Source organism: Protomyctophum parallelum, assembly GCF_964188405.1.
Source record: "Protomyctophum parallelum genome assembly, chromosome: 14".
NCBI lineage: Eukaryota > Metazoa > Chordata > Actinopteri > Myctophiformes > Myctophidae > Protomyctophum > Protomyctophum parallelum.
The window spans coordinates 19,494,995-19,520,771 of NC_139709.1; the positions used below are offsets into that span (position 1 = coordinate 19,494,995).

The window sequence follows — 25,777 nt, forward strand, 5'->3', positions numbered from 1 at the left end:
CTCTGTAAACTCTTCCCATGAACCTTTTCAAGCTATTTTAAGTGAAAACCCTATCACAGCAGGTTCAAGATTCAAGGTAGCAACACACTAGGAAATATCTCCCTGAGAATAAATAGGCTACCTAGTCTGCCATTTGGCAGCACTAACGCCAAGCGAATGGATAGATGGAAAAGGAAAAAATGTGGGGAGAGGAGGGGGGCAGGGGGAAGTGGAGGGGAACTCTCCAGTGGTGGAAGTTGGATTGTCAAGTGAAGTTTTGGCAAAGAAGCAGCGGTCTCCCTCCCCCACCATGTCTCTTTCTGCATCTCTCTCTCTCTGTCTGTGTGTGTATGTGTGTCTGCCTCTCTCTAACGTGGCCTACACAGACTCATTCATGCGTACTGAGATCCACACCTACTCACACATACACAAGTGCACAGTGCTCACACACAATGAGTGGCGTGTTGCAATGACCACCCAATCCCATTCCCGGGCGTTCTTTATCTGGGAAAAACACCTCTGCTCATCTGATTACACACACACATGCACGCACACCACCTCAAACACAGCAGACATGCATGCAAACAACAAATTTGGCTCACACTATGCATACATGTTTATTTTCATCTGTACCCAGGGAGAGAGAGAGACACACGTGCGCACACAAGTGCACACGCGCACACACAAGCTGTTGTAGTAGCAGGTGGCTTTCTCTCTTGTCTTCACACATCTGCCAGGGCTGGCTGGCTGAGTGGCTGTCTGGTTGACTGACTGGCTGTGTGGTTGACTGGTTGTCTGCCTGGATGTTTTGCAGTCTGGCTGATTTATTGGCGGGTGTACAGGCTGACACACTTGCCTGTATTGCTGGCTAGCTGGTTGGCCGACCGTTGCTGTTATGCAGGCTGACTGGCTGACTGATTTGCAGACTGGCTGGCTGGTTTGCAGCTGCTGCTGTTCAAACAGAGTTGCATCTGCTGGGTCTTTTGTTCTAACACACACACACACACACACACACACACACACACACACACACACGCACACGATGACTCTGAGAGTGTGTGTTGTAAAAGAAAGAAGTTCTTTTGTTTGGGAGTAAAATGGGAGTGGAGGAAGGGGGTGGAGAAGTGCTAATGTGCTTGGTGACTGTGTGTCTGCATGTGTGAAGTTGTTGAGTGTTGGAGATGGTAATGGTGGGGAATATAGGGTGTTTTGAGGGTCTTTGGTAGTGGTTAAAGCAGCCGAGCTATTTGCAGAAAATGCATCACTTAAAAGAAAACATTCAGCCATGGTGGAATTAACAAACTAATAGTGTTTTTCTTTCTCCCCTTGTCTCTGTTCTCTCACTACATCTTTTCCCCATGTCCACCTATACTGTCCTCCCTTTCTGTCTTCTCCTCTCTCCTCATTTCCTCAGCAGCCATAAGGAGGACCATGAAGTAGCAGGCTTCAGGTTAGCAGCTAACGGACTAGCTCCTCATCGCACGCCACATCTTCCTCCATCCAACGCCTCCATCCGTGGGCCCTCCACCCAGCCATGGCGGACCCAGGGATGTTGAGCTTGTTTGGGGATGATGCAGGGCTGTTTTCAGATGGGTTGGATGGTTTAGGAGACTGCTTTCCTCCACAGCCAGCTCCAGGCCAGCCCAACCCTCTAGCACAGCAGAGTAACCCTACTCTCAGCCACGAGCACCAGGGAGCTGGAAGCTACCACCAGGCGCTGCTCCATGGAGCTGGACCCGGTCCAGGACAGCCTAAACTGGGGCAGCTCTATGATCATGGCCCCTATACTGGCTATGATCAGCCTGGGGCCCCTGGAGGACGAATGATGGCCCAGAATGGCCCTACCCAAGGACCGCCAAACGTTAACGCAGCCATGAACGGCATGGCCACGCGTTACCATAGCAACCCCGGTAACCCCAGCAACCCTCTCCATGGTTACCCGGGTGATGCTGGAGGAGGAGCAGGGGGCGGAGTTTGGGGCCAGCAGCAGCAGAATCGGTCAGCCTATCAGCAGCCTCCCACACAGACGGGGGGTGGGCCCAGCCAGATGGGAGCCTATCAGATGTCTCGAGACTACAGTGGGATGCAAGTCCCGCCCGCTTCCAGTGCAGGCCACATGAACCAACACTACCCTTCCCAGAACCTGGTGTCTCCTTCTGCACAGGACCCAGCTCACTACATGGGGCACGTTGGAATGGGGGGTGCCCAGTTGAGGCACCCCCAATCCCAACCACAGCCTCAGTCATATAACATGGGCCACACACCTCGATACCCCCAGTCCCCTTCCCGGCAGCCCTCACACCCCCACCAGCATCATCAGGGGATCGGGGGATTTGGGGGCAGCCAGTACCCTGGATACCAGGCCCAGTATGGGGCCATGGGCCAGGGCATGGGTCCTGGGATTGGCCAGGGTGCCAATGCAAATGTCAATGCTAACACCAGCCAGAACATGGGACCAGGACAGCTGGGTCAGAGGTATACCCAGGGATCAGGACCTGCAGCTGGGCCACAGGCACAGAGATACCCTCCTGGACATCCACACCAGCCCCATCAACCTCACCCTGCTCAGATACAGCAACAGACAGGACAGCAGGGCCCGCCTATGCACCCCCAAAACCACCCCCAGCACCCCCAGAATCTCCCCCAGCCCCCAAACCAACCTCAGCCTCACCTCGCCCCCCCAGCTCAGGGATCTTACCCTTCCCCAACTTCTATGTCTCCCATGCGAGGCTTGGGGTCACCGACGCCCCCTCCTCAACAGGGCCGCCCCCCCAGTGTAGGGCTAGTGGCCCCTCCAGAAGTGTCAGGGTACACCACTGCCCTCCAGACTCCACCTAACTCCATGGCCCTTCCACCTCAGAGAACCCCTCAACCTCCTCTGTCGGTGCCCCACCCTCAACACCAGCACCACCATAATATTTCCCCCAATGCAGGGCAGATGTATCAAGGCATAGGACCACAGTGCGGGCCTCCAATGGCCCCAAATCGGCCACAGCAAGGTATGTAAATGGAGCAGATTAGGCTGTTGTTGTTTGTTTTGACTGACTGGCCAGTGTGAATCACAACATCCCTATTCTGGACAATGTAATAATAGGTGAACATTGGTAGATCTACAAGCTCAACGCGATTAATTATATAAAATATATAATTTATTGGGGACCACTTAAATGAACACTGGGACTCGCTACAAGGAAAACGTTCACTAGAGTGTACAACTGCATAAATGAACATGAGGATTTTGAGTTTTTAGGCTGTTTATTACAGTACATGCATTTAGTTGTATGAGTATATATTGGTCTCTTCTGCAGTCATGACTAGGGATGCCATGCGATTAATAACGTTTTCGATTAATCGAGGGAGTCATGTAATGGGGGCTGTCGGATAATCGATAAATAATCGACAGAGCTGTCGAATAATTGATTTTGCTGATGGGCAGTTTGCGGCATAACAAGGGCTGTCACGATTGCAAATTTAAGTTGACGTTGCAATGTCACACGTTGTAAGCTAATCGTAAGCTTGTAGATCTGCTATTTTTGCTATTTATGGAAAATGCTTAAATGTATGGACAGTGAGGCATCTTTCAACATGGGAACGATTGACGACTATGCAAAAATAATTGCGATTATCTGGCCCAGGCCGTAGCGTAACGGTCTGGGCACCGGACTGGTGATCCAGTCGCGGTGTGCCGCGGGTTCGACTCCCGGACCCGACACGGCCTTTACCGCATGTCATCCCCCCATCTCTCTCCCGTTTCCTGTCAGCCTACTTTCTATCCCTTAAAAAATCAATAAAGGCGTAAGCCGCAAAAAAATATCTTAAAAAAAATATATATATATATATATCTCAAATAATTGCGATTATCTCAAATAATTGCGATTAGGTGATTTATGTAATAATTGCTTAGACATGTTTGTGATCATCAGGTGTCCTTGAAGCTCCAGTGGGCCAAGGAGGGGACCAGCGTCTGCTGCAGGCTCAGCGAGGTGGCCCGCCTCTCCAGGCCGCTCCGCTGGGCTTCCCGGGCCCGGGCGGCGGTCAGCACGGAGGCTTGGCGCCGCCCACCCACCTGTCCCCCCACCCCCTCCACCTTCAGGGCACCCAGCCTCCCGCCAGCCAGCCCCCGAACCCCTGGGCACCCCCACCTCAGACGGCCCACCCGCTGTCCTCGCCCCCCCTCACCCCGCAGAAAGTGCCTCACGTACAGGTGAGTTTGATGTGGAAATGTGTGTGTGTGTGTGTGAGAGGAGAGATGTTTGTTTTCATGTGTGGGCGTATTTTGTGTTTGTTCTACATGTGGGTGGGGGATTGTATGTATTTTTTTCCTTTGTTGGGTGTGTGTGTGTGTACCTGACATTTGAGAACATGACATCGCTTTGGTGCTGGTTTGGGGGGGGTGGGTGTGCGTGTGTGTGTGTATAGTATCGTGCACGTTTATCTTTTTGTGTCTGCCAGTCACTGTTGGTCGTGTGTGTGTGCGGCTGTGCGCTACATTTTGTGGTTGTATTTCCGTGTGTGGGAAATGGATTTTTACAGCTGTTTGTTTCCTGTGAGCTGCATATCCTGCCCCCCCCCCCCCCCCCCCCCCCCCCCCCCCCCCCCCACACACACACACACACAGGCGCCACCAGCATAATCTCCCCACCTCCCCCTACTCGCTTGCTCGCTCTCTCTCTGAGGGGGAAACCTCCCTTCCTGTTCTAAGCATTTCTCCCTCCTCCCTGTCTCCTCTCTTTCCGCTCTCTCTCTCTCTCTCTCTCTCTCTCTCTCTCTCTCCCTCATTCTCTCTCTTTCTCTTTCTCTCCCTCCCTCCATCTTTGTCTCTCTCTGCCTCTTGCTAGTATAGAGCCTATACACTAGACTCGCTCCTCTACTTGCACCACCAGACAACTGGCTCCCCTCTTCTCCTTCCTATCTCTCTATCACCCCACGTCAACAGCCACACTTTTCTGTCTCACTCTGCCCGTCTGTCTGTCTTGTTTGTCTCAGAGGTGTCATGTGTAAGGTAATGGAGTGAGAGAGAGGTAGAATGGAGCGGGTGATAAAGTGATAAGCAAGAAATATGATGGAAAAACAAGTGGGGGAAGAAAAAAAAAGGGAGAGGAAATCTAGAATCGCTAGTGAGAAGAGAGGGGAGAGCGAGGGGGGTAGTGGGAAGTGGAGGTTACTAGCTCTCAATGGCACACTGTGTATTTTTTTTGCGTGCACATATCTGTGTTTGTGTGCGTGCTTGTGTCACGTGCCCCTGGCTTCCATTAGCTTGTTTTGTTGCTCAAAGCCCCCTTTCTCCACTGACCCATTCATACACAATAGGAGCCCTGTTGCCACACACATACATGCACACATACATCCAGCACTTAGCGTCTCTCTAACTGTCCTCTCTCATTCACACCACCCTTCTCTCGTCATTTACCCAATCCACCCCCCGCCCTCTCATCCACCCCCACCTCCCCACCCATACCTCCAGCCCCCCCCCCCCCCCCCCCCCCCGGCTCCTATGTGCCCATTCTGTTAGTTGACATTTCAGCCGTCACAGTTAATATTTCCAGCGCTCCTGACCTAGATGCCAGGTTGACTGGTGAGCCCTGCTCCTCGCCTGGGTGCGCTCGATGTGCCGTCCTGGGTGTAGCCCCAGGGGTTGGGAGCCCCCCCTCTGTCTTACGCTCACTCATACATCTCCACGTGCACATGCAGACTTGTTTGGCCTAGTCTGGTCTGGGGTTAGAAATATGCCTGTGGAGATGGAATGGCCTATCTAGGGGAATGTGTGGGTGGGATGGGTAGAGCAGTGGTTTTCATGTCATGCCAACAACCCCCAAATTGGTACGAGTAAAGCTGCAGACCACCTTTTTTATGTTTTCTTTTGTTTGTTTTTTTGGCTTTCGCCTTTATTTTATTTTTTGTAGAGGGATAGATTGAAAGTGGGCTGACAGGAAATGGGGAGAGAGGTGGGGGTGGCGGGAGACATGCAGTAAAGGCTGTCAGGATCGGGAGTCGAACCCGCGGCACACTGCCAGACTGGACTACCAGCCAAGGTACCTGGACCGCTGAGCCACGGACCCCCTTTAAGGTGCCTGGACCGCTGAGCCACGGACCCCCTTTAAGGTGCCTGGACCGCTGAGCCACGGCTCAGGCTACGGACCCCGTGGTCCCAGCAGGGCCACTCTTAAGAGAAGATCTTAGTAGTTGGATGAAGTATAGAATTTTACTGTAGGTAGGGAGAGAAAAGCTATAAATTATCTCATTGGATGACCTTATAGCTGGTGAAATGATCATAAATAAAGAAAACAGCAGATCTATATAAGCCAAGAAGTTATGAGCTTGTAGATCGGCTATTTAAAAAAAATAAAAAAATGGTGCTTACACTTTTAGTTGGGTACATGTCGGCCCATCATGATGACTGTATGTCTGCTTCTCTAAGCTCCATCTGTTCTCTAAGCATGGTTATTACACACACACACACACACGCGCGCACGTGCACACACACACACACACACACACACACACACACACACACACACACACACGTGCACACAACCATATACATACATGCATGCCTTTAGTCGTCAGCAGCTCAAGGTCATCGCGCTGATAGAGTGCAGAGCTGTGACCTTTATTCTACATCTCGCATGCTGGCTGACTCTCGCGTGCTGCACTCTAGTTGACATACAACCAGCCTCTCTGGCTCCCCTCCCCCGCTCCTATAGACTTTCAATGTGCTCCCTGGTAGCTCGGCCTGCTAACTGCTTGCCAACTTGTATTATATACACGTCGGTAGGTATTTTCGTGGTTTCGCGGCATGATTTTGACTGTAATGATTGTCCTGATTATTATGCTTAACATTATTATGCTTAATATAATATTATTAAGCACAAATATTGGTGATAATAGTTTTTTGCTGTACAGAGGTCATTTTATAATTGCCTGAATTGGCCAGCCAATGCGAGTCGCTTACAACCCCATCGTTGAAACTGTTTGTTTGTGAAGCTTGGCAATTCATTCAAAGATCGTGTAGGAACATGATCTTTGAATGAATTGCCAAGCTTCACAATTGTATAATTGTGAAGGTTAATTCAAGTTACTTTTGATTGCCTTCAATTAACTGTGCTTCCCTACACTCCACTTTTCACTACTGATTTTGAGTAATATTTAACAGTGCTGGCCATTAGCTGTACACAGACGGACACACACACAATAAGTAAATTAAATATGTTGTTTATTCTTGTTTATACATGAGCTAAATATAGTGCGTGGTGCATTTATGCACAGCTCAATTAAAGTCTCATTTGTCATTAGACGGTACCAGCACAATGGCCGTTTTTAGCCAAATGTTCAGATCTACAAGCTCAGAAAAACACTCTTGGGTGCGTGGGGTCCCCGCTGCGGTCTGTGGCGGTCCGGTAGTCCTCCCGGGGGTCCCCGCGGAGGTCCGGTAGTCTGCAGGTACAATGACTCAGACTGGGATGTGTTACTGTTACCCTTTCAATCAGGTCTGCTCATGTCACGACAGAGTTCCACTGTTCTGCTGTGTTGCACTGTTATGCTCAAAGAATTGACCCGAAATAATTTGGTCTTTGGTCTGAGGCTGCTCAACATGGCGGCGCCTGTGGTGTTATAATTATCTTTGCAATCTTGTTTTTACAACAATTTCTATGTGGATTTTATTGTCTGTAGACTTTCTTTTTTTACAGCAATTAATTTTTTTTTATGGATGCTTGTGGACAGTACTGTATTGCATCCCAGGACAATCTGTTGGGTCTAGGGACGCAAAACGCAGCTTATCTGCAACACTGGCGTAATGAGTTCTCACCTTGATCCTTCAAACATTATCCAGGAACCACTGGAAAGTGGAAACAAAAGATGAGTTATATTTGTAGTTGGGGCCCATATGGACAGGGATTAGCTAGGTCACAGTGGGAGGAACCGAAGGGTAATCCCGAGTTCAGTCGGACCTCCCCAGAACCTCCTGAATATCTGAGGTCTGTCTCTTCTTCTGAAGTACGATACATTAGTGTTATTTTGTGCAATGTCTTGATACAGCATGACAGCCTCTGAACTCTGGTTCAAAGATTGTTGCATTGTTGTGTTTATTTCTCAAGGGCCATGGCACATGTGCAGCGGCTGCAGCCCCAATCTGTATTCCTATGTGGGCACTGAAGATGACTTGTGCCATAACAGAAGAAAAACCCAAGATTGTGCAGGTGCAGAGCGACTATCAGTGCAGGAAAATATTTTAAAAATAAACGCTCTCACATTGTAGTGATCCAATAATACAGATGCTATATTGCACCAGAAGTTGCTGTGATGTTTAGAACTAAACACCCTTCATCAGACTGGCTTGCATTGGAAGCAATGACTCGTATGGCCGACAATGGCTCAATATCTGGGCCATTGTCCCTAGCCACTGTTGGGTGTAGAGAGTCGGACCTGAAGCTCAAATTCATTTTGGACCACATCATCCCTTTGATGACTTCACTGACCTACAGTTTCTGTAGCCATCTGTAACCCGAGAGAGGCAATACGTAGGGGGGTTAAAAGATGATGGTGGGTAAACCGGGCAGGAATACGAATGCTGGATAGACAAAGAAAATGTTGAAAGCTGGTATTGGGATCCCATCACCATCTCCTCTCTCTCGGTCTCCTCTGGGACAGTTCAATATCCCCATTTACAACATTAACCTTTCCTCCTCCCCACCGTGCTTCCTCGGACCTGTCATCTATCTATCTATCTATCCATCCATCCTCCATCCATCCCTCCATACCCTTCTGTTTTCTAACACTCTCCTGTAGCTGAACGAGGAACATTTCATCCCCATACTTCCTCCCTCCCCCATTCTCCCCCTCCGTCCTGTGAGAGATGAAACTCAACACCGTTGAGCTTCTCTCAGCCTGTCACATTAGCCAGGCAGCTACACCACTGGGATGTATACGCGTGCGTGTGTGTGTGAGCGAATGTGTGAGCGAGTAAGATTTTTTTTAGCCTGCGTCTGCAAAATCACCTCTAAACTTAACTACAGCCTGCCCTAAAAAATGGACATGGTTCCTACAACCAGCGGTCCCCCTTCTGGGTCAAGAAAGACCAGGCTCAACTTGTGTAACCAAAGAGTGCTGCTGGAGTTTAGCATAGCCGACTGACATTGCTGCTGCGCTTTCGCTATTGTTAACATGCCATATAGGTTTGTTTTATGGACTAATAGCTGTTGTCCGCAGGGGTACTAAAGTGGGCCACACGTGTGCCCTCGGCAGCAGTTTTCATACATTGTTATATAGCCTAATTGCTAACTACCAGCCACTTCACACTATAATAATGTAGTTTGCCCCATCCTCTTGTGCTCCAGCACACACATGGCATATCTATTGTCTCCATTAGATCATGTATGGAGTGTTCGTTGGTCAAGAAATTGATGCGAGTACCACAACTGAGTGGTTTCACATTGAGAATACTACCTTGACAGCTTACGTATTGGGTGGAGCAGGATCAGCTCATCTTGATTAGTTTAGTTTTATTTGCACAGTAAAAAACAGTACTAAAAGGTAACATCAATACAGAGAAATATGTGCAGGTGTGAAAAGTAACCCATGAAGGGCTTATACTTACCTCATGCACCCTCAGATTTATTTTATTTTATTGTAAGCCAAGAGGAAAAGATAAGAGAAAAGTTGATTACTGAATAGAAACTGGTCCTCTCCTGTCCTGCATAGGTCGTCATTTTGCATTGCACTTCTATTTCAGACATTTACACAGGGTACTGTGCTGCTCCATGCTTTTGCATGCTAGTTTGCGTGTGCATGCAGTCTGTGTGCGTGTGTGTGTCTGTGCGAGAGAGAGAGAGAGAGTGTGTGTGGCTCCATTGTCATTGGTGTGATTGATTATCTGGGAGGCTTGGCACGAGGACACATTTATCTGTTAGCACAGCATCTCTTGCTTTCTATTCCCTCCTTCCTCGCTCGCTTGCACATTTCTGCCTCACTCCACATGCGCATCCTACAAGTTTTGCTGTCTTTATAGCTCGATTTACACATGTGTCAGCGTACGTATGTGCAGGTATGTGTGATGCTTGACCTTGCAGTAGTTGTACGTGATGTGACATGCGCACAGTGTGTCCTTTGATGGGTGTGTGTGTGTGTGTGTGTGTGTGTGTGTGTGTGTGTGTGTGTGTGTGTGTGTGTGCGCGCACGGCGTGTTCCATTGAAATTCTGGAGCAGGTTGACTTTCCACTGATAACGCCTCACCTCTGGCTCCACTCCTTCCGCAGCGTCTCTGTTCTCTTTGGGTGTGTGTTTGTGAAACGACCACTCTGATGCCTTGCTGTGGAATAATCACAGCTTTTCTGTTTAGTTTGGATGCTAGGCTTCGTAAACACAAGTCGCACAGGGCAGATATGACAAATTACACATATTAAAATAAATATATGGCCTGGGACGGCCGAGGCTGTGTAATCCAACCTGACAGCGTGTTGCGGGTTCGAGTCCTGATCCCACCGACCTTTGCTGCCTGTCTTCTCCCGCCATCTCTCTCCCCCTTTCCTGTCAAACTACTGTAATCTATCAATAAAGGCAAAAAGGCCCTAAAATACATTTAAAAAAACCTACATTTTTTAATTTGAATTGTAATTATTAATCAAATCTGTTACTTTAATTGCCATGGGCAGGCTAGTGTGCCTTCTATTGCAATCTTTAATCCAAATTAATGGGTTTATTATTTGTTTTAATCTGCTGCATTAGTCCATGCGATATAATTTTATTTTAATGCCGTGCAGTCCAGATTGTTTTCTTCAGATCAGTCTAACACATGCAATCCTGATTTGGGGCACATATTTGCATACACCCGCAGAGAGTTCTGGCTCAAGACTTGTCCCGTTGTCCGCTGTTAACATCTTGTCGAATGAGGATTACGTCAAACGTAATTCCACAAAGCACCCATTTGTAGGTTCCTTGGGAGTTGTAAGAAAAAGTGTGAGTTAAAATGAGTGCTGATTTCATGACACAATTCAACATCACCTACACGTTTGGTCGGCACCCGTTGGAGAAGCTGTGAAGTTTAGTTTTACCCTCATGGGCTGCCACAGTGCTATAGGAACAGAGATGCTAGTAAACAGGAAATGTAATTTTTCTATGGCGCATCTCCACTTATGATCGTTTGTGGTATTTCAAAAGTTATTACTTTACTCTTTTCTCAGGTAGTAATAATTATAGTAATGAATTACTGAAGTAGTAACAAACCATTTGTAATTACTTATCCAAAGTAACTTGCCAAACACAATCTCTACGTCTCAAACACATTTTTAGAATGGACACTTTTTGGACACTCAGACAAAGCATCCCTGCAGCTAGAGTGTCTGGTGTTCGAGCCTCTGAGCGCTCCTGTTGAGCAGTATACTGAATTTCCAAATGGGAACGATTTCCAAACAACGAGAATGGGCTCTTCGGAGCGAATGTATGAACAAACGTTTTTTTCCCCCACGATTCTTCCGCTCCCTTGTCCGAATCCGAACTCTTACCTGTTTTCTTCTCTTAACCCATTTTGGGCGGGCACCCATTTTGGTGTTAGCATCATGTTATGCTTTAGCTATTGAAAAATAGCAGATCTAAAAGCTCATAGCACGCCACAGAGTGGCGTGCTACGAGCTTGTAGGTCTGCTATTTTTTTTAAATCGAAGAACGACTGACATAGAAACATAGCTTTTTCAGAAAACTGTCAGGATGTTGAAGACATTTTTAGAATCTGATCTCAGGTAAAAATGGGTTAAGGGTGATGCTTGGGATGTAGCCAGGCTAAGGTGTGTGTGTGTGTGTGTGTGTGTGTGTGTGTGTGTGTGTGTGTGGTGTGTGTGTGTGTGTGTATACACAGAGGGGGAGCTGCTGCCTTGGCATTTTGCGGTAAACTTGCTGATGCGCACACACCCACTGCACAGTTTACTCTCTTTTGACACACACACACACGTACATACATACATGCACGCACACACACCAGTAGGCATGCTCCCTCACACGCTACACAGATATACACACACTGCCTGACTCCCTCCCTCCCTCCCTGCACGTTTTGAAGTATGGAGATAATTTATTCGTGTCATGATGCCTGATTTCCCATCTGCCACTGGGAGTCTGAGCAGCTGGAGAGAGTTGGGGTGGGGGGGGGGGGGAAATGGAGCAAGAAAAAGAGGGGGGGGGGGGGGTGATGGAGAAGAGGAGAGGAAAGAGAGAAGCAGTAGCCAAAGGAAAGAGGAGAGGAGAGGCAGCTGGAGGAGGGGTGGAGAGAGGAGAGGAGCGGGAGGCAGCTGGAGAGCCTCCCAACAGCTGGTAACCAGTTTCCTGTCATGCAGTGCCTACTGGGGAGGAGAGAGGAGGAGAGAACAGAGAGTTGGCCTGCTGGGGAGAAGGGGAGAGAGAGAGAGGAGGTGTCAGCCCTGCATCCTGTCACAGGCGAGCCTGCTGGGGATGCAGGGTGGCAAGGCAACCCATATCTACAGGAAGTCGCAAACCACGTCTTGGGTGAAAAAACCCTTCAGATTGTGCCGTCTAAAAGTTTCTATTTGAAAAAATTAGCTTTAAATGTCGCAGAAATCTGGGACATTATAGTCGTACATAACAGTACTTGGCTTCATAACAGGACTTAGCTAGTGTGGAGATGATTAGTGAGATGGCCAATGAAAGACTACCTTCTATGTTTTCCACTCTTGTTTCCACTCTTATTTTTTTACATTTAAGAATACATTATCAATTTAACTGATGCCCCCCACCCTCCCATCCCTCTTTGTCTCTCTCTCTGTCCTTTGTCCTTTCCCTCTCTCTCTCCCAGCATTCCCCCTCGGACCTGTCAGGTGACGCCTCGGCGACAGTCCCCGATAGGCCGCTGGTTGCCGCTAGCGCCAACGGCCAGCCTGTCAGTGCGGAGCAGCCCGGCGACCGGGAGACCAAGCCAAAAAAGAAGAAGAAGAAGAAGAAACCCAAGGTGACGGAAGACGATGGAGCCGTGGAGGGGGGTTGCAAGGCGGCAGGAGAGGATGGCAAGTCGGACAGAAAGCCGGAGGCCCTGGGAGCAGGAAGTGACATAGGTGATCAGGTGACCGGCAGCGCAGCAGAGGGAACCTCGCCGCCGCTGGCGGAGGAGAAGAAGAAGCGAAAGAAGAAACCAAAGGAGAAGGTGGAGGGCAAGGAGCCGAAGGAACCCAAGGCGCCTAAGACGCCCAAAACCCCCAAAACGCCCAAAACCCCCAAAGAACCCAAGGAGCCCAAGGAGAAGAAGGCAAAGAGCTCCACACCCAAGACTAAGACCCCCAAGAAAACCAGGTAGGGGCCACTCCTCTTCTTATTCTACTCTGCTGCAGACCGAAGCAGTGTAAAAACAAAATAGACCTTAGAATGAAATGCAGCCAGGCAGGAGTAACGGATGGGGAAAACTTTAATAGGAGCGGCCTACAAAAATATTTGTATTCATCAACAGAATCTTTTCTGGCAGTCACATTTTGAGGCCATTCTTTTGTGATGTTGTGACAAAATATTTTAACTGTGTGCACCACTGTCACTCGCTAATTTGTTAAGTTTGTTATAGCCTATTCTCTGTGTGTGTGTGTGTGTGTGTGTGTGTGTGTGTATGTGTTCACAAATACTGCACAGTGTCCAGTCTGGTTGGTGATTTCACCCTCACTTGGTCTTTTGGCAGCAGTGAAACAAACTAAATTACTCGCTAATGAGAGCTACTCCCCACTTTGTCTTAGCCTTACAGTCTGTTTGCCAGTTAGTTAGCTGTGCAGATGTAGTTGAAGTGAAATACTACTACTAGCAGGACAAGGCATTTAGTCTTTCTTGTTCATTAGAAAATGGCAGCCCCACAATTCTAATGGGTTTGCAGCAGGTCCCGTGAATATGGGAAAGGCCTCTTTCCAAGAGGAATGGCTCGCACAATTATAACCTCTCGCAAGCTACAATCGGGAGCTACAATTTTCCATTTTCAGTGTGGCCAAACAATTGCAGGGAACACCAGAATCGCCAATATGACCACACACTTCGAACACAAAGCTTTTGTAAAGCACATTTACAGTATGAAGCATAAAATATGCATGGACATATGCATTGATTTCTGTAAAATGTCTGCATTTATTGATTGGTAGGTCTAACACAATTAAGGTGGAAAGAATATGAATGTGTTTATCTGTAATCATGGACCACACTCGGTGGTCTCTGTACGTATGTGTGTACGTACGTCTGTACATACGTCTGTTATCCACGTAATTCAAGAACCGTTCGCCCCACCGACTTCAAATTCGACACACGTTCCACACCACCACAGGGAGTGCAGTGCCCGGTGTCGAGTCCGTCAGATACACCGTTGTCCATAAATGGCGTGAAAGCCTCTGCCCAGGCTCTGGACCTGATCACCGCTATATCTCCATATATGGAGATGGCCTGTTCTGACATCGGCATAGACTCCATATTTGGGCATGCCTGACAAAGAACTCCATATATGGGCATGTACTGACATCACAATAATGTTCTGACATCTGCATAGAGTCCATATTTGTGAAACGATTGGTCCCGAGTGCGGTCCGTGTTTACAGAGTTCTAGATTGATGCCGTGGTACCACTCGGAATGATTAAACGTTTTTTATTTGGTTCTTTTACCTATGGGCTCTTTATCAGACTTTTGGAGCATGATCCAGTGTGCATGCATAAGGTATACATTCTCTTCATGGATTCTGACTTCGGCCTGGCACCTGTTTTTAGTGAGTGGATGTGCATGCTTTATTGTTCTACCACTCAGAATGCTGAACTGAACCACTGAACTGATGCGCTTCGTGGTACCACCAAGTTCACCATAGCACTCTGGCCCTCTCAGAACCTGCGTGATTCTGGGTACTCGGCGCTGGGGTGCTCACAAATTAGTTGATTTCATCTATTACAAATGATCAATTTTAATAATATAAACGGTTAATGTATAAAAAGTAGTAAAAATGGTTGCAGCCCCATGTGTATACAAGCACGTGCACGGACCCTCAGTCAGACACACAGTGCCCATCACTCATTTGACCAACCAGGTGGAACCAGTGGGGTCAAGACCCCTAAGCTGTGTAACACCCCGCTGCATAGAGACTGACGTGTGTGTGAGAGAGATCACTGGGCTTATTGAGGCATGAAGTAGACAGAAGGCTCTGGGTTCGATCTCTCCCCCATAGATGGTGAACAGCAGAAAGCGTTTCCTGGGGCACAGGTCTTGCCGTGGCGTGGCATTGTGTGTAGGTGGATTGAGCAGGTTTAATCCTCTCTTTAAGATGCTACCTCTCCCTGGGGTGGCAGGTTGGTCACCGGTTAGGTCTCCAGACAGGAAGGTGTAACAAACAATAACACTCTATTAAAGCTCCACAGTGGCGGTTCTAGCGTTGCACTTGCACGATGTGATTACACACAAGTTACATTCGCTGTTTTTTAAAATCGATTATTTCAAAATGTATCATTCTTTATAATCGATTAAATCCATTAGTACAATTAACCATTGCACACCTACTGCCACGCAACTCTACAGAAGTGCCTTTGAGCAACGCATTGAATCGGTATACTGTGCTGCAGCTCAACTGGTCTCTGATGTGTTACAGTGTTGTATAGGGGACAGCTCTGCATGGGATAGTGACAATAAAGTGATGATCTTCTCTACTATTCAGCCTGCCTTTCTGTACTACTGTTTCAAAGAATTAGGAGATCACTGGTTGTCCTCTTTGGTTGCTGGTGTCTGACTACCTGTTCTTATAGATTTCCTGGAAGTCTTGCTCGCACTCTGCTTACTTCTCTCTCGCTCGCTGTCCTTGTTGCGCTTCTCTCTGCTTGTCCGGGCACCACTTGCCGCTTACTTCCTGTGCTTCTCCTATGGTCTCACTTCCAAGGTTGATCACTGCCTCTCTCTCTCTTTGTCACACACACAAACACGCACATGGCCTAGCACTTCCTTCCTGTCAGTCTGTCCGCCTGTCTGTCTGGGATCAGAGCAACAGTCGTGTGTGTGTGTGTGTGTGTGTGTGTAGACAGAGTGAGAGACAAAAAGAGGGAGGCAGAGAGATAGAACGACGGAGCAGCGAGGGATTCAGAGCGGTGGCTTCATTGTGGAGGTGGAAACTTGATCTGACTGAGGAATGTGTCAGAGGCCAGCCCCCACCTCTCTCTCCCCCCCCCCCCCCCTCCCCCCCTCTCCTCAGCTCCTTTTATCCTCAGGAAGAGGGAGGAGCCTAGCCAGCAGGCAGGGGTCAGGGCTGGGGGAGGTGTGTGTGCGTGCGCGTGTGTCTGCTGGCCGCTGGAGTAAGAGACGGACGGGGGGGAGGGGAGTGTGTGTGGCAGCAAGGGGGTGTGTGCTCCGTGTGTGTTGGGGGAGGGGTCCATAGTAATCTTTGTGGCAGAAAATGGCGTCTAATGATAATGAGGGCCATGCTGCTGACCACTCTTTAGCCACAAGACAAGTGTGCGTGTGTGAGGCAGAGGAAGCGTGTGTTCGGGGTGGGGGTGGTGGGTCAATTCCCAGCCCCTCCTGTGTGTGTGTGTTGGTAAACTAGCTCTTATCTGTTGTCAGGCGTCCCTCCATCTTGCGAGGAGGCTCTGAGCTCCCAGGTTAATTTAGCATAATAATGGCTGCCGGTCATTCACTGCTCTACTCTAAAATGGTGGACTACTCCAATCACTTTGAACTACCTCTAGTTTATTCTTCTCCGTTCTCCAATCTCCTCTCTCCCTCTTTCTCCCCCTTTTCCCTCTACTGTATTTTTTTTCCTTTCTGGGGTGGAGTTTACATGTTGCTCTCTTCTTCCCAGCCCTCTTTTCCTTCCCCATGCCATCTTTGAACATGAAAAGTTTTTTTTTAAATAGATAGGCTTCTTGAAAAGGGAGCACTGCACCAGAGGGGTAGACTTATAATATGACTAAGCTGTCTGTCTCTGGGGTGGAGAGGAGAAACTGCAGTCCTGAGTTCATCACTACTGGTCCCAGATCAGGCCAGAATGTTCCTTTGCGGTGTGTCCGTGTGGAGCAGGGCTAACGTTCCTGCCCACCCCCGCTGAGACTGGGGTTTCGAACCCTCGACGCCGGTGCCTCCGGCCAGGCTACGAACGCAATTAGTCGTGTTCGCACGATTGGAAGCTGGCACGGGAGGCTATTCTGTCACTACTGCACTAGTATCTGCTCAGGTTGGTCAGGTCTCTCCTGCCTGTTCAGCATGGAGAAGAACTTGGTGCTGTGTTCCTCTATGTGTTACACACTTGAAAGTCCTCTCTGTCAGTCCAAAACAACTGGCTGGCTCCACAACGCGTGTATTGGAGGAGACACAAGGTTGTCTTTCTACACCAGCGGTTCCCAAACGTTTTAGCTGTCAAGACCCACAAAAATAATTAGAAGTTTGCCTGTGAGCCACGACCCAAACTAGTGAAATTGGCAGATCTATAATTAATAATTATCTATTGATCGGCTATTTTCACTCAAATATATATATATATATATATATATATATAAATAAATAGAGGGACCCATAAATGTGTCTGCGACCCACAATTTGGTCCCGACCCAGTGTTTCTAGTCAGGTTGTCTACACGGCAGTGGCTCCCGAACTTTTCAGGTCAAGAGACTCGACCCAAAAGGGAGATTAGCCAAACCGCGTTACGAGCTTGTAGATCAGCTATTTTCACTGATTCTTATTTTTTTTTTTTTACATTTCTTAGATTTGTTTTCAAATGTATACAATTATTTTCCTTTTTTCTTTATTAAAAATTATAATCTTTTAAAGATTATATATATATATATATATATATATATATATATATATATGGGAAAGAAAATGAGTCGTAACCCATAGAAATTGCCATTGACCCACAAATGGATCCCAACACATCGTTTGGGAAACAGTGGTCTAGTACTCAACGTTTTGAGTTTGGGAACCGCTGGTGTAGAAAGACAACCTTGTGTCTCCTCCAATACACGCGTTGTGGAGCCAGCCACCCCCAATACAAATTGGCCGCTACAATAACCTTAATAATAGAGAGAATACATTATATATATATATATATATATATATATATATATATACTGAAACCAGATGTAATCATTAAGGAAAGGACCTCCCAAAAATGTGGGACCCCCCGAGGGGTCGCGACCCACAGGTTGAAAACAATAGAGGTTGACAGTGACGGAGAGTATTTCCATGGGATGGATGGGAATAATATCGACTATTTAGGAGGGGAGAAAAAGTTCCATTGAAGTGGTCATCACTTATAACTGATAGGCATTTAGATCAGATTACTATTTAGACCTTTTGATTCCTGAAGGAAAACAGTGAAGTTGTACAGCGCTCGGTATGGAGTCTATGGACTGTCGCTTTTGTGCCATGGTGATTTCATGTTCCTGTTTTCATTCCAAGCCAACACCACACACAGCTGATTTCACTAATGAGCACAGGTCTGCTCTTTCTGGTCGTGTGCTAATTAGCAAAGTGTTGGTCTGAAAACGAGGAATACCCACCCGCTGGCATCTGTGACACATAATAATGTACCTGTAATAACATTCGCACAAGCGTCTATAACGGAGCCCGAAGACTGTCGGAAACGAAAACAAACTGATTATGGAGTGTCTTATCATGCACACACAACAGAGGAATTTTGACCATGAAACAATTTATCTTCTCGTAATTCAACCAAACTAGTGGTCCGGGTTCCAATTGTAGTCCCACTCATTCAACAAGAATATAAATCTGGTGGACAGTTTATAATTGGGGCAGCAGTTAATGGATAAAACAATAGCAGGTGGTGTTGCATGCTTGGCCCCTGACTATATGGTACATAACATCACTGATTGTGACATCAGTTGCTAGATTTGGGGGGTGTTGAGGACCGTAAGATTCTCTGCTTTTCCGGCCAATATTGATGTTGACTGGAAGTCGTGCACTTTTAAATGTAATTTAGTAAAATTATATTTTCTCAGAGGACTAACTATTTGACTTTTCAAATCTTTCTGCACTTTCAACTTGATAAAAACGCACAAAAGTAAAAGAAGCTGAAAGTTCAGGGTGTTGTATTGCCTATCTTGAGCATATTTCAAGTCTCTACAAGTTCATTTTCATACTCTGAAATGAATGGAATCCAATAGCTGCCTCGAAAATCAAACAAACTATGGTATGCTTTGGAAAATAGTTGGCACTTAAGTAATTTAAAGTGCAAATTGACAGGCATTGCGTTAGTTATTGGTTGTTTTCGCATTTTCATGTGAAAGACCCCCAAATTGATATGTATTTGGCCACAGACCCCCCATTTGAAAAGGGTCTGTGCCATAGAGTATATATATCTATAGAGAAGACACCCGAGTTCTCCTCCCATCCACTTTCATTGAGTTGCTCAAAAGCGCATGAGGCGGATTCACTCCTCCTTCCTGGTAGGAACAGAGTGCATTCTGGGACGGATTGCAATGGTGAGTGGCCCCAAACCAGGGGGGCAGTCAGCCAGATATTTCGTGAAGCCTCATTTGAAATCGGTAGTTCATATAATGGCCTGTTGTGGCGCTGGACCGGACCCAAAAAGCCCCATAGCTCCATAGAGGCCCATGTATTTTGGCCCAACTTCACCTAGACTGTATTACCTTAATAAACATGGTCATGAATACTTTCTTCTTCCAGTCACTAGTTTAAAGTCTCATTTCTAATGTCATAATATTCTTTTTGGAAAATGATGGTCCCATTAATTAAAAAAATGACCATAAAGAAAAAAAACCATCGCGTATGTTCTGAGGGGCGTGGCTACCATTACAGTCTATGATCGGGATTCCCCTCCCACTCGAGTCAAAATAAAAACCAACGGAGAAGAAGGGGGGAAGTCCCGCCTCGTTGTCTGGGCAGCCAATGACCAGCTGGTATACAAAACGGAGCCAGCCAATGGCCAGCTGGTACCAAAGATGGCGACTTACATCAGGAATTAGCATATTATTACAGGCTTCATTTTACGTTCATGTTAGACCCGGGGAACGCTTTGTCCATATTTTTTACAGTCTATGCCCCAAACACATGAACGCGCTGCCGTTGAACGTGCACGAGCGTCGTCCGTCGTGAACGTGTACAATGATAGTCAACGGACAGCGCGTTCATGTGTTTGGGGCCAGGCTGCAATACCTTCATTCGGCCACTGTCCATTTCGCCTCAAGATTTCCTCTGGGTGCCTTCTCTATAAATATATATACTCTAAGGTCTGTGCTAGGGAGATTTGTCAACAGTTTTTGCAGTTAAATATCACACAGACGGACACTCAAATATTTATCGTGACATTTTTTAAGAGGGGACTTGGTGGGGCAACTGTCTTGGCCAAGCCTTCACAGAAAACAGAAGAGCAGGAGAGAGGGATGGATTGTGGGTGTGTATCAGCCCTGTCAGTAAACCACCTGAATATGTTTCACACATCTGCTGAAGCTCTCTAAAAGTTTTAATGGATGAACACAAAGAGCAAGAATAAGTCGAAAGATTCAGCTGTGTGTGTGTGTTGTGTGAGTGTGAGTGTGAGTGTGAGTGTGGGTGTGTGTTGGGAGATTAATCGGCAAACACATCAATATCGGCTGGTTTTAGTTGTTAGATTAATCGGCATCGGTTTGATTAATCAGTCTTTACAGATTAACAAGCCCAAAGTAACAGCTTGAACAGATCTACAAGCTCACAATATTAAATATAAAGGTGTTTAAGTTAAATCTGACTTGCCTAAGCCTGAAGTGACAGACACCCTGTTACATGTATATTTCAGAATGAAAAATACATATACATTTTAGGATCATATCGACATTGGTAATATCGGATATCGGCCATAACAGCAATTCATTATATCGGATATAGATATCGGCACATCCGTGTGTGTGTGTGTGTGTGTGTGTGTGAGAGAGAGAGAGAGAGTGTGTGTGTGAGAGAGGGAGAGTGTGTGTGTGTGTGTGAGAGAGGGAGAGTGTGTGTGTGTGTGTGTGTGTGTGTGTGTGTGTGAGATAGGGGGAGTGTGTGTGTGTGTGTGTGTGAGAGAGAGAGAGAGATCAGGTGGTCTTCACGTCTAGCCTGCTGCTTACCTCTCCTTCCCACTTTGACCTTGTTCTCTCTGCATCTTTCCTTATTCCTCTCCTCTCTCTACCCCCCCTACCCTCTCCATCTTTCTGTCTATCTCTCAGTGGAAGCACATCTATAAATAGCCCATCTCCTGCGTAGCAGCCACACCCTTCCATGAGCGTGTGTGTGTGTGTGTGTGTGTGTGTAGGGTTGATTTGTTTGCAGTACACACACATAGCAGTCACACATGCATGCAGCCACCTTGCCGTGTGTGTGTGTGCAAATACAGCCCATACCACGTGTTAACCCTCGGAGAGCACTGCTTTTTAAACACACAGACTGTCAATCTGTGTGTGAGACTGTTACCTTCTGGCCACTGGCGTTGCTCTCTTGTTGCCAGGGTGTGTGTGTGTGTGTGTGTGTGTGTGTGTGTGTGGTCCAGCTGAGTATGACTCATCGTGGCAGCAGGTGTCCTATAGACCCCTCCCCCTCCCCCTCTGTCCTCTCCTCTTCCTACTAATTTTTTTTATTCTCCTCATCCTCCCTTCCTCTCTCCTCTTCCTTCTGCTTCCTCCTCCTCCTTACGACCTTCTGATTTATGCCCCCCTCCCCCGCACCCACCCCCCTCGTTCGTGCGACGAGCACCGGCCCAGCGCATGCGCGGCGCACTCCACAGCTGGCTAGCATGTGTAAATGCCAGCCGATAAGCCCAGGAGAATACTGCCGAGAGTGAGAGACAGTTTGTCCACCCCACTGCCACAGCAGACCCTCATCTCTACCTCCACCATACAGTGGAACCACAGGGTCGGGATCATTTGGGATTTTAACAATTCCGCTTCTGAACAATTCACTATTAAACCCAATATAAGACAAGAAGCCTTCAGTAGTACTGAAACGTGCCAGCGAACCCCCGAATTTATATGTATTTGGCCAGCTGACCCCCAGAAGAGAAGATTTGCGTTTAAAAAAAATGTATACGCTTTCAAGATTAATTTCTCTTTCCTTCAATGATTAATACATTTTTGAAATATAAATGAAGTATAACGTTAGTTCATGCAGGACACGTCAGGTAGCCGTTTGCTTTCAATCAGCCAAGTCACCAACCACACCTCATTCCCTCAACAAGGCGGTCCGTTTAAATACGGCTCTCTGCTAAACTAGAGCTCTGCTTCCATTGCTTCACAGACACTGCTGCTGCTGGCAAAGCTTACCTCCACCACCCCAGCCTCCACCTTTTGATCAGAGTCTGGCATATAGGCTCAAGAGTCTGGCATAGGCTCAAATAGGCTGGTTCTGCACAGTGGAACGTCAGTTCTATACTGTCAGTGGAGCGCAGGTTCTGCACAGTGGAACGTCAGTTCTATACTGTCAGTGGAGCGCATGTTCCGTAGAGTAGAACCATAGAGTTAAAAGTATAGAGGGGCTACCGGAAAACCCCTCCCATTCACTTGTATGGAGTTGCTCACCCAGCACATTCTCCCTTTTCGGCCCTCTTTCTGGGCTGGACAGGTTGGATGGGCGGGGCCTATTTAGGGCCTGTGTGGTGCACAAGCTTGTGAGTCGAGCCCATTGGACGAAAGCGTCTTCGCTCGTTCATGTGTCTGGTCTGTGATGCGCTGCACTACCTGTGTCTATCAAACAAAACCAAACTTCATCCTCTCAATACAATTTATAACCGTTTATGTAGATTTGTTCTTGATTGTCCATATATGACTCATCACTGCATCCTGTATGAACATCTCAATTTGATCTCAATCTCCCACAGTAAGACAACAGCAGCACTGGTTGCAGTTTATTTTCAAATATTCACGGTATCTAAAACAGTATATGGACCCGGCCCTACACCTCAACACCAACTGAGACATTGTGCACAGATTTATTTTAAAGTTCCAACGAGGGTAACCAATTCAGTCTGCAAAAAATCCTTTGTTTAAAGACTGACTGGAATAACTTCCCTTTTCATATTCGGTCAATAACTTATTTGAGGTTGTTTAAAACTGCGCTGTCGTCTCACCTTGAGACTACCTGTTCATGCTTTTACTAATCATCACTATAATATATCATTCTATCTATTAAGTAACCAATGATCCACTTAAGTACTCTGGGTTTTGCTGCTGTTTGTATTCTTGTATGTTTTATTTTTTGTCTGTCTATATGAAAAAAAAAGAAACGTATGCATTTTGTAATGTGTAGACCCCCTTGAAAAAGAGATGATTCATCTCAAGGGATTATTCCTAACCCTAAAGGTCATTACACACTGGCGAATTAGCGACGCGATGCGAATAAGCGATCTGAAAATGCGAAATATTGCATGTTGCAGTTCGCCTGCGAATCTCTGCAAAATACGACACCAGAGCGAACAAATAAAAGCGAAAACGGTTGCATTTTCGCACATTCGCAATTCGCCACTGATGTGGAAGCTTGCATGGACTTCAATTGGGTTTTTTTAAATGCGAATTATTCGCACGAATATATCGCGTCGCTAATTCGCCAGTGTGTAATGACCTTAAGAATTTAAATCAGTTCGTAATCGGCCAGCATGTCCATCGCGCTTCAGTTCTCCCCCTCGGTTCTGGGGGCTTGAGTGGAAGACCATTCTACTGGCTCAGTAACGGTCACATAATGCTGGTTCTGTCCATATTCTTGAACAAAGGTTCTGTAAAGTGGAACACTGGTTCTGTGTATATGGGTTTTGTATTGTGGACCACCAGTTATGTGCAGTGGAACAGCGGGTTTACATCGCCATAGTCACCTTCACTAAAATATCATTGGTGTATAAGGTGTATCTGTGTCCGTCTTCTTGGACCATACAATTCTTTCTTTTTTTAAATTGTAAAATCAAATAAGACGGCGGATGGAACGATAATCGCTATTATTATCGTGATAGTAAATGCTCACAATATTAATCAGATTGTATTTATACTAGTGAGATTGTCCTCTCTGCCATACACTAGAATGAAGCTTTTGTTGAGCTACATATTCAGTACCACTTAAACCCTCTATAAAATGGACCTGTACAGAGCACATTTTGATCTCATTTCACTCTACACAAAACGATTAGCCAAAATAGCAGATCTTCAAGCTCACCACACAATGCGACTAACATTTGAAATGGGGATTGCCAGAGGGGGAGATTCACCAGTTGTCCTCCCTCCTCCGCTCCTAAAACTTCCAGAGATCCCAGTGTGCTGTTCCTCATGACTCAGTGAGGGGTGGGCGTGGGTTTAGATGGAGCGAAGGACGTAAGGATGGAATGATGGGCGGAGAGGGAGATGGAGTGATGTGCAGAGAGAGTGATGGATGTTGGAGAGATGGAGTAATGTATCAACGAAAAACTGTACAGCAACCGTGATGGAGAGAGAGTGAGAGGGAGGCGAAAAGATGAAAGAAGAGGGAAAGGCAACAAAGTGGAAAGAAGCTTGTGATTCCACAGTGTGTGTCCGACCGTGTGTGTCTGCATGCGTCCGTGTGTCTGTGTGTGTCTGTGTGTGTCTGCATGTGTCCGTGTGTGTGTGTGTGTGTGTTTGCGCTCGCTCTTGCAGCCAGATGGCTCCAGCGTGTGGCGACCAGCCAGAGGAACAGGTGCAGGTCACATGACCAGCCGTTACCACGGAGATGGTGATTGCTCTTGGCGTTAGGATGAAAGGAGAGGGGCCCCAAAGAGAGAGAGAGAGAGAGAGAGGCAGAGGCAGGCAGGCAGAGGGCGAGAGACATTGAAGGAGAGAGTTGGAGAGAAGTAGAGAGAGACTGTGTGTGAGAGGGAGAGGAGAGAGAGACTGTGTGAGAGAGCGAGAGCGCAAAGGGGTGCTGTGTCTCTCACTTTCCTCTCTGTTGTGCACGCACACACAGCCAGCTCCTCTCCGTCTCTCCATGCCAGAGATTAGAGAGAGCCTTGGGGCCCACTCAACCCCTCCCTCCTCCACCTCTCTCTCTCACTGCCCTCCCTCTCCCTCTCTCCCTCTTTTCCTCTCTTCCCACTCCCCCTTTCTCAGTCTTTCATGATATTAACCCCCTGTGTACCAGAGCCCGAGGCAGCCTAATGATTTCTAAAATGGGTAAATCAAACATGGCTACCGCCCTAGGACATATGCCCATTGCCCGCCACGGACCCACGGACACGCACACTCAGAAGAATAGTTTTCACAGTGTTCTAGAAAACGTTGCATTGGCGTGAACTACACCAACAAAGTGACCTGCCTACTAATGAGACCTATTCCTCAAGTCTGTCCCCTCATCTTCCATCCATCCATATAGATGAAGATATGTGTGGGGAAGGATGGGAGCGAGTGTTTAAGAAAGGTGGCGGCAGCAGCAAAGTCTTTCTACGGGCAAGGCACTAGACTTTAACCCACAGCCACTCCTTTTCTTTAGTTCTTTAGTCAGCCCGGGCCCTTCCATCTGGCTAGGAGTGAGGGTTTTAACACTAGGAATCAAGAATGCGTGGTTGTTTGGAACGAAGGTACCAAGGAACTATGTGGAGTTTGCTCCTCCTAAGCTCTCCTTTTCTGTGTCCGCCGTTCCTTTACTCCGTTCGTCTTCCTGCTCCCCTCTACTGTCCTGCTCTCGTCTCTAGGTGATAGAAGTATTTGCCTTAAGGGCTCCGTATTCGTTTGAAATGATGCTGTTCAATGATTAAGTCTCCCTCTCACTCTCCTCTCTCTAGCAGCAAGAAGGCTGAGGTAGAAGGCGGGGCCAGCGTCAGTAAAAAGGAAGTCAAGCGGAAGAGGGAGCCGCCGGTCGCCGAAGAAGTGGAAGTCAAGTCTCCGCCCC

The 25,777-nt window shown here is 47.3% G+C and overlaps 1 protein-coding gene across 2 annotated transcripts in view; it reads left to right on the top strand.

Moving 5' to 3' along the window:
* Positions 1 to 25,777, top strand: part of chd7 (chromodomain helicase DNA binding protein 7) — a 108,749-nt gene that overhangs the window by 33,421 nt on the left and 49,551 nt on the right. For both annotated transcript variants that reach the window (XM_083782014.1, XM_083782015.1), the window contains exons 2-5: positions 1,394 to 2,978; positions 3,903 to 4,183; positions 12,779 to 13,269; positions 25,671 to 25,777. The exon at positions 25,671 to 25,777 is cut by the window's right edge and continues 38 nt beyond it. In XM_083782014.1, the coding sequence (XP_083638140.1) occupies positions 1,514 to 2,978; positions 3,903 to 4,183; positions 12,779 to 13,269; positions 25,671 to 25,777 (2,344 nt within the window). In that variant the 5' untranslated portion in view covers positions 1,394 to 1,513. The remainder of the gene's footprint in view (positions 1 to 1,393; positions 2,979 to 3,902; positions 4,184 to 12,778; positions 13,270 to 25,670) is intronic.